Source organism: Silurus aristotelis (genome assembly GCF_946808225.1).
Source record: "Silurus aristotelis genome assembly, chromosome: 9".
Lineage (NCBI taxonomy): Eukaryota > Metazoa > Chordata > Actinopteri > Siluriformes > Siluridae > Silurus > Silurus aristotelis.
In genome coordinates, this window is record NC_139582.1 from 2,367,515 (window position 1) to 2,380,887 (window position 13,373).

A 13,373-nucleotide genomic window follows, 5' to 3' on the forward strand; every position below is an offset into this window, starting at 1 on the left:
GTAAAACCACCGAGAACACGCCTGGTTGCTTCACTGCGTGGTGTCGCGTTCCTTCAAGCACGAAGATGTGAAGTCTCTTCCTGTCGTCTGAGGCACCATCTGTTCCTCCGGCGTTCCTCTTTCTGCTCAACATCATGTCCACATCCTGATTCGATCCTGGTCACCAACTCCTTCTGAACCATCAGGACGTGTTTCACAACAAAGTAATCAATACACTATATTTCATGTTCATCACAGTGTGTCCCAGTCAGAAGGCAGTGCAGCTGCGTCCTTCACCAGCAGCCTGTTCAGTGTGGACCAGAAGAATTTCAAATGCAGTGTGTAGCCACATTGTGTGTAGCATTGCAGTGTGTGTATAAGTAGTGTGTGTATCATTACAGTGTGTATGAGCAGTTTGTGTAGCATTGCAGTGTGCGTATTAGCAGTGTGTGTAGCACTTCAGTGTGTATAAGCAGTGTGTAGCACTGTAGTGTGCGTCAGCAGTGTGTAGCACTGTAGTGTGCGTCAGCAGTGTGTAGCACTGTAGTGTGCGTCAGCAGTGTGTAGCACTGTAGTGTGCGTCAGCAGTGTGTAGCACTGTAGTGTGCGTCAGCAGTGTGTAGCACTGTAGTGTGCGTCAGCAGTGTGTAGCACTGTAGTGTGCGTCAGCAGTGTGTAGCACTGTAGTGTGCGTCAGCAGTGTGTAGCACTGTAGTGTGCGTCAGCAGTGTGTAGCACTGTAGTGTGCGTCAGCAGTGTGTAGCACTGTAGTGTGCGTCAGCAGTGTGTAGCACTGTAGTGTGCGTCAGCAGTGTGTAGCACTGTAGTGTGCGTCAGCAGTGTGTAGCACTGTAGTGTGCGTCAGCAGTGTGTAGCACTGTAGTGTGCGTCAGCAGTGTGTAGCACTGTAGTGTGCGTCAGCAGTGTGTAGCACTGTAGTGTGCGTCAGCAGTGTGTAGCACTGTAGTGTGCGTCAGCAGTGTGTAGCACTGTAGTGTGCGTCAGCAGTGTGTAGCACTGTAGTGTGCGTCAGCAGTGTGTAGCACTGTAGTGTGCGTCAGCAGTGTGTAGCACTGTAGTGTGCGTCAGCAGTGTGTAGCACTGTACTGTGCGTCAGCAGTGTGTAGCACTGTACTGTGCGTCAGCAGTGTGTAGCACTGTACTGTGCGTCAGCAGTGTGTAGCACTGTACTGTGCGTCAGCAGTGTGTAGCACTGTACTGTGCGTCAGCAGTGTGTAGCACTGTACTGTGCGTCAGCAGTGTGTAGCACTGTACTGTGCGTCAGCAGTGTGTAGCACTGTACTGTGCGTCAGCAGTGTGTGTATCTGCAGTGTGTGTGGCAATATAGTGTGTATATCAGCAGTGTGTATCTGCAGTGTGTGTAGCTCTACAGTGTGTCTATCAGCGGTGTGTGTAGCTCTACAGTGTGTGTATCAGCGGTGTGTGGAGCTCTACAGTGTGTGTATCAGCGGTGTGTGGAGCTCTACAGTGTGTGTATCAGCGGTGTGTGGAGCTCTACAGTGTGTGTATCAGCGGTGTGTGGAGCTCTACAGTGTGTGTATCAGCGGTGTGTGGAGCTCTACAGTGTGTGTATCAGCAGTGTGTATCTGCAGTGTGTGTAGCTCTACAGTGTGTGTATCAGCAGTGTGTATCTGCAGTGTGTGTAGCTCTACAGTGTGTGTATCAGCAGTGTGTGTGGCTCTACAGTGTGTGTATCATCAGTGTGTATGAGCAGTTTGTATAGCACTTTAGTGTTTTAGCAGTGTGTGTATCAGCGGTGTGTGTAGCTCTACAGTGTGTGTATCAGCAGTGTGTATCTGCAGTGTGTGTAGCTCTACAGTGTGTGTATCAGCAGTGTGTATTTGCAGTGTGTGTGGCTCTACAGTGTGTGTATCAGCAGTGTGTGTGGCTCTACAGTGTGTGTATCATCAGTGTGTATGAGCAGTTTGTATAGCACTTTAGTGTTTTAGCAGTGTGTGTATCTGCAGTGTGTGTAGCAATATAATGTGTGTATCAGCAGTGTGTATCTGCAGTGTGTGTAGCTCTACAGTGTGTGTATCAGCAGTGTGTATCTGCAGTGTGTGTAGCGCTACAGTGTGTGTATCTACAGTGTGTGTATCAGGGGTGTGTATCTACAGTGTATGTAGCTCTACAGTGTGTGTATCAGCCGTGTGTGTAGCTCTACAGTGTGTGTATGAGCAGTGTGTATCTACAGTGTGTGTGTGTGTGTGTGTACCTACAGTGTGTGTGTGTGTACCTACAGTGTGTGTGTGTACCTACAGTGTGTGTGTGTGTACCATCGTTATTGTTCAGTTCCCTGAATTCACTTCCACAGTATAAAATATAACTATAAACAGATAAAAAGTCTGACGCCGTTCTTAAATCGATTAAAAGCTGTGAAATTTATTTTTCTCGTTGTTCTGTGTGCCCGTGTGTGTGTGTGTGTGTGTGTGTGTGTGTGTGTGTGTGTACGCTATATTGTTGATATCAGGAACTACTCAAAACAGGAAGTGGATGCCACCTCACACAGCATCACACCGTCTCGGTCACATCCTCATCACACGCAGGCCGACACGATGCTGCTGTGTTTGTCTGGTTAAAGTGTCTGTCACAAGAGAAGTGCGTGTGTGCATGCGTGTGTTGTGAGAGTGTGTGATACGCCTGCTGCTTGTCAAGCAGAGGTGAAAGAAGACGTGTGTTGTGCTGGAAGAGGAAAAGTTGTCCTCTCAGGACAGGGTATTGTTAGCCTGCAGTCCTACTATTGCAGGAAGGAGTTTATTTTCAGCGTGAGGAAGGAGGCAACGGAACGAAAGAGAGACGCGCTGCGCACAATAGGCTGCGTCTCATCGCATGGACGTGCAGCAGCGCAGCAGTAGACACAAACCACCCCAACCCCTTCATTAATCCCCACCACCACCCCCCACATGCAGCTCCATCAGGAGTGCGAGATCAAATAAAATTTGAATTTGAGATCACAGACTCCGAGATCCTTAATAATAATGCGAAGAGACGCAACACAATTCTCTCATCACTTCATCATTTCTTTCTTTCTTCCCTTCTTTCTTCCCTCCTCTTCTGTCCTTTCCTATTTCCTCTTTTTAATCCCCCTCTCTCTCTCTCTCTCTCTCTCTCTCTCTCTCTCTCTCTCTCTCTCTCTCTCTCTCTCTCTCTCTCTCTCTCTCTTTCTCTTTCTCCAGGTCAGTATGAGAATCGCTTGAGCAAGTACATTCGGCACTTCGAGGGTTTGTCCTACGACACCGACGTCCTTCACAGCCGACACCAGAGAGCTAAAAGGGCTGTGTCTCACGAAGACAAGCTTGTCCATCTGGAGTTCCACGCTCATGGCAGGTGAGTACACCACTCCACCCTGCCCCTTCAATCCTCCCCTCATACCCCTGTACACAAAGCCAGCTTTCCTGGTATGGAGTAGAAGATCTACTGCTAAAGAGCTCCAACTCAATGAGTGTACACCAGGCCTCTTCTCCTCACCTACATCAGAACCTCACTTTATTAACACCCTTGTACCTGGATGAATAAGCACAGATCTCAAAATCTAGTGGAACATCATCTCAGAAGAGTGGAAGTTATAAGAACAGCAAATGAGGATTAAAATGCTGTATATATATTGACATAGCGATCTCTGGAATTTCATCCAAAACCTTCTGTTGTTGCCTGAGGTGCAGTTTGATGGAGATGAATAATCTAGTTTATTACATAAAGGAGTTGTAGTTGGGTATGTTCTCATGATACCTCATGACACCCTGGTGTTATTCACCACGCTTTTGGTTTGAATGGTCATTGTTTCGATCTTGTTCTCGATCAGAACTTCTCTCAGAGCTTCGCTCAGCCTTCCGGAGTGACCTCATGATCTCAACTGGTACAGCACGAATACAGCTTCTGGAACTTTCCCATTTTGCTTTAAATAGAATCTAAATAAGAACTGGCTTTTACATGACCCAGCACTTTTATTTCCAGTCCCTGCATAGCATCACAACTATTTGTTTTTCAGGTGTTCTTTCTTTCTCTTTCTCCCACACTCTCTCACACTCTTTCGTTTTTCCATCAGGACACAAACATCCACTCTGCGTTCTAAAAATACTTGCTCCCAGGAGGAGGTCGCTCATTTCAGCCTCTCACAGCGGGTTCAGTAGTGACTGACAGTTTGAGCTCCACAAATGGCTCCTTTCGCCCTGTTGTCCTTCTGTTAATGCCAGAATTTGCTGAAGGATGAAACGGAGAAACCGAGTTATTAAAAATCTGATTTAAGTCAGTCATGTATAAAAAAAATATGGTTTAATAAAATCACCATATTCACCATAAAAGTTCCTTCACATGCAGCAGTCCTCCATGGAGCTCATTAAGGTCATTAGGAAATGTCTTACTCTGGATGGAACTGGAGCAGAATGTTACTAACAGATAGTGATAACTAGGTTGGATTGTACTTGCCGATAACCAATTAACCGAGTTTATTTTTCAATTGTATATTAGATAAAAAAAAAATTATACACCATGTGAATTAATACCGTAAAAAAAAAGACTGAATCATGAAAATGTATATATATATATATATTAATTGTATTAATAAATAATCATTTCCAAATAATGTTTATTAATTAATTTATAATTGAATAGATATTATATAGCGCTCTCCGTGCAGTGTGCAGTCTCGCGTGTAAAAACAAACTGCACGTAATGTCAGTTATTCGCCTCTAGATGGCGCTCTCGTAATGAGGCCGGCCCGGACGCCGATGCTACCAGGAAAAAACAATCGATGTGAATCAACTTTAGGTGGATCTCCAGTTACAACGGTTACCGGTGTTCGAACGCAGCACGTTCATTTAGAACGCAAAGTACCTGTGTGAACTCGCACCTGAACTCCTTCCAGCCAATCAGAATCCAGTATTTAGACTGACAAGGAAATAAAACGTCATAGAAATATAGCAAATGTAATACACTTGCCAATTGGCACAATAGCTACTATTCACTGTCTGTCTGTCTGTCTGTCTGTCTGTCTGTCTGTCTGTTCGTCCCGTCTGACCAATCAAGACTGTTCGTACATACAGTTGCTAGCAATAAACAGAGACACACATTGCTGTCTCTCCTGTTCGGATTCCACTCAAAACGCTCACATGACGCAGAGGCATTTCTTGATATTTCACCCCATCAGGCAGGTGCACCCCAGCTCTGGCGGAATAAAGATATTAGCTTGTTTGTGTATTCAGTGTTCAGTAGTCAGGGGAAAGTCCTGAATAATTTCCAGCTCCCAGACCGAGACGCTCGGCGAACATGTCAAAAGATTCCTGCGACAGTCGCAGTCTGAATGAGTTGCTTGGAGATGTAGGAAAGTGTGTGTTGTGTTTTGTGATGTTGTAGGATCACAGTGTGTGTTGTCATTGGTGTTAATTTTATATATTCGCTCCGAATTATGTGAATTAGGCGCCAGACTAATATCAGAGATCCGCCGTACCGGAGCATGCTAGCTCTAGCTGGGATTAATGGGTGGTGGAAGCTCAGTCGTTAAGGCATTCGATTCTGGATCAGAGGGTCACAAGTTCAAATCCTAGCACTCACTCTGCATTAGGGTGTCATTAAAGCTTTGGGATTTGAACTCACAACCTTTTGATCAGAAGTTCAAAGGTTTCTTTTTGGACACTTGATCATTATGTCCTTCTTTTTTCAATGTCTCATTCCACATTTAGTCTCCATTAGCTGTTAAAATAACCTCCATGTCTCTGGGAAGATGTTCCACTGGATTTTGTGGAGACTTCAGGAAGATTTCATTGAGCCACAATGGCGTTAGTAAAGTCAGGTACTGATGGAGTTGAGGTGAGGAGAACTGGGGTGTATCGTTTAGACCCGTATAGACAAAAGTATTGGGACTCCTGATTTTTCAGCCACATGTGGTTCTTCTTGTTACCACAAAGCCACACAATTGTATATGACGTCTTCGGATGCAGTAGAATGAAATTTTCCCTTCGCTTACATTATACGTTTGTGGACACCTAGGCATCAGTGTCCACATTTGCTGTTCTAATGACCTCCACTTTTCTGGGAAGATGTTCCAAAGTGTTTTAAAATGTTGAAAGCAGCTTGTGGAGATTTGTGCACATTCAGCCACAAGGGTGTTAGTCAGCGTTCACATTTAATGTTCAGTAGAGTCGTGGATTAGTTCTACAGCAGGAGATCTTCCATTCCAACCCATGTTGAAGCAGATCCTAATGGAGCTTTGTGCACAGGAGCATTGTCATGTTGGAACAGGTTTGGGTCTCCTAGCTCTAATGAGGGCATGATTTAATTCTCCAAAGACGAGAAATCTCTCAATCTTTGTGGTAACAGTTTGGGGAAGAACTACATATGGCTTGAAATCAATAGCAACATTAACAGACTGTATTCAAAATCAGAACACGTCCTAAAGTAATCCGAATCCACACGCCGCTCCGGACCAGCATCTGATACGCTTTGTCTTTCGCCCGCAGGACAAATGTGTTACTGTATACCTCGTTTCAGCAAAATCAGGAAGCGCAATCCCCCTTTCGTGCTTGTTTATAAGCAGCGTAACCTTTCTTCTTCAGGACATCCTGACCCGAAGAAGAGTGTTTGCAGGGTTCTGTAGCGCATTTGAAGTTAAGAGTATGTGAAGCGAATAACTGAGGTGCTAAGAGAGTTCACAAGCGTACACGCAGCGTGTCAGAAGAGCCGAAGCTTCAGCTATAAATACTGCTGGTAAATATGTGTCAAAATACAACAGGAGTGCATATGGAGTGAGGGACGACTGGTACGGAATTCAATTTGTCCCAGAAGTATTGTACGTTTTGATTGGCTCGTGAGAGTTGGCTGGACCTGAAAGTGGAGATGTAATTTCTACTGCAAAGTTCAAGCACTGTAGTACACTGTACTCTGCAACTGTACAGAATCTGCATCTAGAACAGGTTCCAAAATCTCTATTTCTGGATCAGGGATCTGTCCATTTAAATCTCACTAGGCAGCTTGAGTAAAATGTTAAGCCCCGCCCCCCACAAAAGGTTTGTGATGGATGGTGTATAGAAAAACTCTGGCAGCAAAAGACTGCTACATTTTTGCTACTGGTTCACTGGTTTCAGGTTTCAGTTTACTCTTTCAGCACAAAATGCATTGACGTCAACATTTTAAAATGTGTAGAACCACCAATCTTTAACCAATATCACAACGGAGATGATTTGTCAAAAGTTTTTCAAACTGGTGAACTCAATAGTCAGACAGACAGCAATTAATCCAAACGTTATTTTCAAGTTCTGTCTCTAGGAAGATACAGCTCTACCTCTGCCATGTTAATCTACACTATAATTCCAAAAGTATTGGGTCACCTGCTCCTTCCTGCTCTATGTGGTTCTTTTCCAAACTGTTACCACAAAACTGGAGGCACTCAATTGTACAATAGATGTACTCTTAATAAAATTTTGCATTCTCTTGAACTTGGGAACCCAAAACCTGCTCCAGCACGGCCAATGCCCATGTGCACAAAGTGAGCTCCTTGAAGATCTGGTTTACATGCTTTGGAGAGGAAGATCTTGCTGCTTCAGAGCTCTGAACACCTTTGGGATGAATGTAAATGCTGACTGCACCCCAGGTCTCCTCCCCTACATCAGTACCTGCCTTACGTAATATCCATGTGGCTGATGAACACACATCCATAAGCACACTCCAAAATCTAGTGGAGCATCTTCCCAGAAGAGTGGAGGGAATTATAAGAGCAGATTGGGACTAAATGTGGAATGTGATGCTCAAAAATCACATTCCATAATTATGACCAGGTGTCCCAATACTTTTGGAAATATAGTGTATATTCTATTTGACTTTCAGGACACATGGATCATATTCACGTAGCAGCAGCGATGCTGAGAGAACTCGCTCGAGAAACAGTTTAGCGAGGAGAAATCTATCTATGTAGAAAATATGGGTCACAAATTATTTGTCACTTTATAAATAATAAAAGTAAATAAATCGTTTAAGCAAATATGTTCAAAACGAAGCATCGCCAACTTGTATCGGATTCACACCTTTTTTTAAACCGATGCATCACATCGTTAACTTTCTAATTTGTCGATAGATCTCTATTTGATGTGTTGGTACATGAATTGGAAGCTATCATGAGTTAAAATTCTATCATTACCAAACTTCCGGGCTCTTGAGCAAGTTCCTTACCCTCCAGCTGCTCAGTTGTGTAAATGTAACTGGCTCTGGATAATGGTGTTTGCCAAATGCTGTAAATGTATGCGGATTAATCAGCTAGCCACTGAATGGAAATTGTGTTTAGCTAGATTGTGTTTGACGGTGTACCCACTACTCTTTGTCCTTTAAGTGCCACACTTTTGCGGTGTGTATGACAATAGGAAGGGATGATAATCATGAGGGGGAGTTGACGAGAGCACTAAGAGCAGTGATGGATACGCTGAGCTGGTCAATGTTAAACCCAGCTGCTGCTCCTGACAGTAACACAGCTCAATCTGTCAACAGTCACTCAGAACACTGCTCACATGTCACTGCTAGGCTCATTAGCATGTCCTGTGTGTGTGTGTGTGTGTGTGTGTGTGTGTGTGTGTGTGTGTGTGTGTGTGTGTGTGTGTGTGTGTGTGTGTGCTGTACTGAACTGTAACTGATCTCCGAGTTGAGTTTGATCAGTCTGTATGACTATCATTGGGGGACAGGAACCGTGGACTGATTGGCTACTGTATCATTGGAAACACAGGAACTATGGACTGATCTATTGAATCATTCGGGGACAGGAACTTTGGACTGATTGGCTACTGTATCATTGGGGGACAGAAATTATGGACTGATTGGCCAACTATATTATCAGGGGGTCAGGAACTATGGACTGATTGATTAAGGGTGTAATTGGTGGACAGGAATAATAAACTGATTAGCTATTGTATCACAGGCAAGACAGGAACTATGGACTAATTGGCTACTGTATTATTGAAGACAGGAACTATGGACTGATTGTTTAAGGTTTCATTGGGGTAATAGTATCTATGGACAGGAACTATAGTTACAGTAGTATTGAGATTTGGATGACAGCAGCTGTGGACTTTTGGTTTTGCTGGGCTTTAAGGAAAGGAACTGTGAGCTGATTGGTTGTTCAGAGCTTGAAACGAGCAGGTTTCTACAAGGTAGGAGCTTGTAATGGTGACTTCGCTTACAATATTAGTCATGGCTGAAACTTTAATAAACTGCAGAACTTTTTTTTGGCTTCAATCTTCTGCCATCTGTTTCTTACAGCTTTGAAAATCTGGATACTGATATTTTGGAAAAAAATGTTCTCAGTTGTCTCCGTCCAATCTGGCAGAACTTAAGAGAGTGAGTCGTGGGTCAAATTTTCTTAAGGCCCAGTATGCGGTAATGCTGCAGCCTTCATGTGCTTTCTTATTTCCACAACTCAGTGTCTTCCGGACATTATTGCCTGGGGCATCAGAAATGGCTGAGGTTGCTCGGTCTCTCGTCTGCTGAAAGGCAGGGTTCTGTTTTCCTTTGGTAAAAATGAAGTCACAGAGTGAAGTTGCTCAATGCAGCTGACCCAGATCTGATGTCTGTAAGCGTTGTGCCATTTACATTTTGATGCTATGCTAAAAAAAAAAAAATCACAGTTTTTGGAGAGAAATATGTTTCATAATTAGAATTCAAGACTTCTTTCAGGATTTAGATTCAGGATTCAGCTTCATCCTCAGCATTGTGAATGTGAAACGTTCAGGATCAAGACTTGAGGATTCAAGTTCCCTCGATTCAGCTTCAGTATTTAGGATTCAGAATCAGTTTTTATGTTCAGTGTCAGAATTTAGTTTTGGGGTTTTGTTCCAGGAGTCAGCATCAGCACTTGCTTCAGCATTCAGGATTCAATTTAAGGATTTGACTGTCAGAAATCTGCCTCAGGATCAGCTTTAGAATTTCTTTCACTATTCAACTTCAGCTCCCTGAAAACGGTTTTAGTATTCAAGACTTGGCTTTTGTGGTGAGGATTTAGTTGTATCATCAGAGTTCACCTTTAGAATTCCAAGTTCAGCACCAGGAATTAACTCCGAGTTGAATTTCAGTGTATCAGCACAGGAATAACTGTGACTTTGCCTTTAATATGCCTTGATCTTCTGTCCTGGAGAAAAGGATGAGTTTGGAACACACTCTGAAACACAGCTGTGCTAGGTGACATTATAGCAGACCTTCAGCTTCTGCATGTTTGAGTAGGTCAGGCATTAGAGACTGTTCTGAATGTCACTATTGACACTGCATGGATTGTTGGAGGTCTGCAGAACGTTCCACAGGGATGTTTTCGGAAGCTGGTGTTTGTAAATCAGGAAGTGGGCGGCTTTGGGACACCGAAAAGTTTGTCATAGTTTAGCTGAGAAATAAACATCTAAATTACTAGGAATAACAAATTTGTACGCATCCACTAAATTGCTTAATACTTTTCTATACACACACACACACACACACACACACACACACACACACACACACACACACACACACACAGTAGCTAATTAATGATATTCCTGCAACTATACAAAAAATAAGTGTTTTGGCTTGCTTAGTTTTTCAATAAAAGCTATAAAATGTTGTATAAACACAGGAGAATGTGAGGACTGGGGAGAATGTGAGGACTGGGGAGAATGTGAGGACTGGGGAGAATGTGAGGACTGGGGAGAATGTGAGGACTGGGGAGAATGGGAGGACTGGGGAGAATGGGAGGACTGGGGAGAATGGGAGGACTGGGGAGAATGGGAGGACTGGGGAGAATGGGAGGACTGGGGAGATTGGGAGGACTGGGGAGAATGGTAGAACAGGGTGATTTTGGGAACCAGAGTGACTGTGAAGACTAGGGCATTTGTAGGACCAGGGTGAATTTGTGGACCGGGTGATTCTGAGGTGTTCGTGAATTTGTGGATTGGGCGATTGTGAAGACCAGCGTGATGTGAGAATCAGCTGAATTTATGAACTTGGTAATTGTGAGGACTAGGTGATGATGAGGACTAGTTGATGGTGAAGTCAGGGTGATTGTATGGTCAGTGTAATGCAAGGACCAGGTGATTCTGAAGGCAGGGTGATTGTGAGGTCCGGCTGATAAACATGGTCATATTACCTTTAGTATTTGTAACTTTGTGTTGTCACAGTAGTAGAGTGTTTTTTGTTTTTTTTGTTTTTTTTGCCTTCTAGTCTTGATTTAGTATCACTCTTGTGTAAAGGCAGCATAGTTCCCTTCCGAAACACACAAAGACACAGAGAGGATCAAAGAGAAATTATTCAGATAAAAAGTACAGTTGTGAGTCTGATCCTGATTCGGAGGAATAAGTGCAGTTTGTTTGATGCAGGTTGGTGAAGGGTTGCATGGTAGAAAACTGCAATTTGCAAGCTTGTGCAAGCTGACATTTTTGCATAATCATTTTGCCTCACATCTGAGGGCTTTAATCGCAGGTTCCATCCGGTATCGAAAGCAAAACTTCTGCACAACCACCAGTTGGTTTGCTGTTATGTCATATCGGTTGTAAAAGTCGGTTTCGTCGTATGGTTAAAGGAGCATTTTACAAGTTTTCGACCTCCTTTACTGCCTTGCGGTTTTGTAGTCATGAAGAAAACGTTCTTTTCTCTTCAATACATCGATCTATTCAATGTTCCTTGGTACGATTATAAAAGTGTTTTTGCATCCATGAATAAAACATTATTTTCTCGTTGTTATAGATTCCAGATTTTTGGGTCCCATCTGCCTGCTCTCTCATTTACTCGTTACCTGATTAGTGTTAGTATTTAATTATAGCACGTGAAAATTTATATCGTGAAAATTTCGCAGCTTTCCTGCAAAACTGTGACTTCATTCTTTAACATTTAATTAGCGGTTTCCTCACAGGGTTAGCTCGCTAGCAACATCTAGAGCAGTGGTTCTTAACCTGGGTTCGATCGAACCCCAGGGGTTCGGCGGAGGTCAAGACACACACCCGACTCATATGATTCATGAGCAGAAGTCACACTGATTTGCAGTAAATATTTATTATTTTGTTTTTGTGTGAAAATCATGTTTTAATGGTTTTGTTCTTTAAACACAGTGATGTTGATGCACGGTTTATTTTGTGCACCAGTAAAATATATACCTATGTTTTGAATTTGAAAAAAAATCATATTTTATTTTTCCAATTAAGAAGGGTTCGGTGGATGCGCATATGAAACTGGTGGGGGTCAGTACCTCCAACAAGGTTAAGAACCACTGATCTAGAGTGTTTCCGCTGGGTTATAAACACCGTGCATCATTGTTTGGTGCTGTATTTCACCTGAGAGGAAGGGAAGATTTTACATACACTGGTACCTGCAAATGACCAGATTGAAATGATTGTTTTTTTGTTTGTGTGTCTGTGTGTGCATGTTAGTGTATATGTGTGTGTGTTAGCGTGATGTACCCCTTGAATCGTGTGCTTTCTCATTCTTATGCTTTATAAGATTAGCAAAAGGAAGTGCATTAGCCTAGCTACTGAGCATAGCTGGAAAAAGGTTACAAATTTCCCCACAATCCGTCGCAGTTGATGTACGATGGCGGCCGATCGTTCAGAACGACACGCTCGGCGTTTTTTTTTCTCGCCTAGACAGCGTTTTTGCTACAAAGCTGCTTCCTGTTGTATTCCTCAGTCAATGAATCAGTTCCTGTTTACGAGGTTTTATTAGGTCATTTACTCATTCTGTAGGGTTAGGGTGAGGGTCTGCACACACATTTCTTCACATACTATAAAGGCAAAAATATTGGGACGCCTAAGTTTTTCACCCATATGTGGTTCTGTCCTAAAATGTTACCACAACTTTTTGTATAGATGCATTTGGATACAGGAGCATGAAATTTTTTTCTTTGTTAGAACTAGGAGATCCAAACATGTTTCAACATGACAATGCCAGCTCCATGAAGATCTGCTTTACAATAGTTGGAAGATGTGAAAGATCTAATGTGGAAGATTAGCCATCTACAAACATTTGTCTATAGTGTGAGTGTGTGTGTGTGTGTGAGAGAGAGAGTGTATCCTGGGAAAATCCCATCACGTTAACATCACATGCCTTTTCATGTGCTACATTGTTCTCAGTGTATTTTTTTTCGGGTGTGTGATTCTGTAGAACATTCGTTCCATCGTGTGTTTCCTCTGGTCTCTGTACAGCAGTTAATCTGCGAGAGGCATGTTTTTTGACTCGGACGGTTTTGTTAGAAAACACTGGCGCTCTCGATAACACTGGAATGTTTAATTGAATGAAGGAATCGATGCGTGAGCTTCGTTTTTACCAAAATACACAAGAAGCACTTGAGGAGGAGGAGGATGATCCAATAGTTTTGAAAGTGCGGTGATGGATTTGCTCAGGCGTCCATGTTAGCATGCGGGATGAGAGCGGTTAGTCTG

General features: G+C 43.1%; 1 protein-coding gene across 1 annotated transcript in view; it reads left to right on the top strand.

Moving 5' to 3' along the window:
* Positions 1-13,373, top strand: part of adam10a (ADAM metallopeptidase domain 10a) — a 60,249-nt gene that overhangs the window by 16,590 nt on the left and 30,286 nt on the right. Inside the window, exon 2 of the mRNA XM_083549940.1 lies at positions 3,177-3,327. Within this exon, the coding sequence (XP_083406066.1) occupies positions 3,177-3,327 (151 nt within the window). The remainder of the gene's footprint in view (positions 1-3,176; positions 3,328-13,373) is intronic.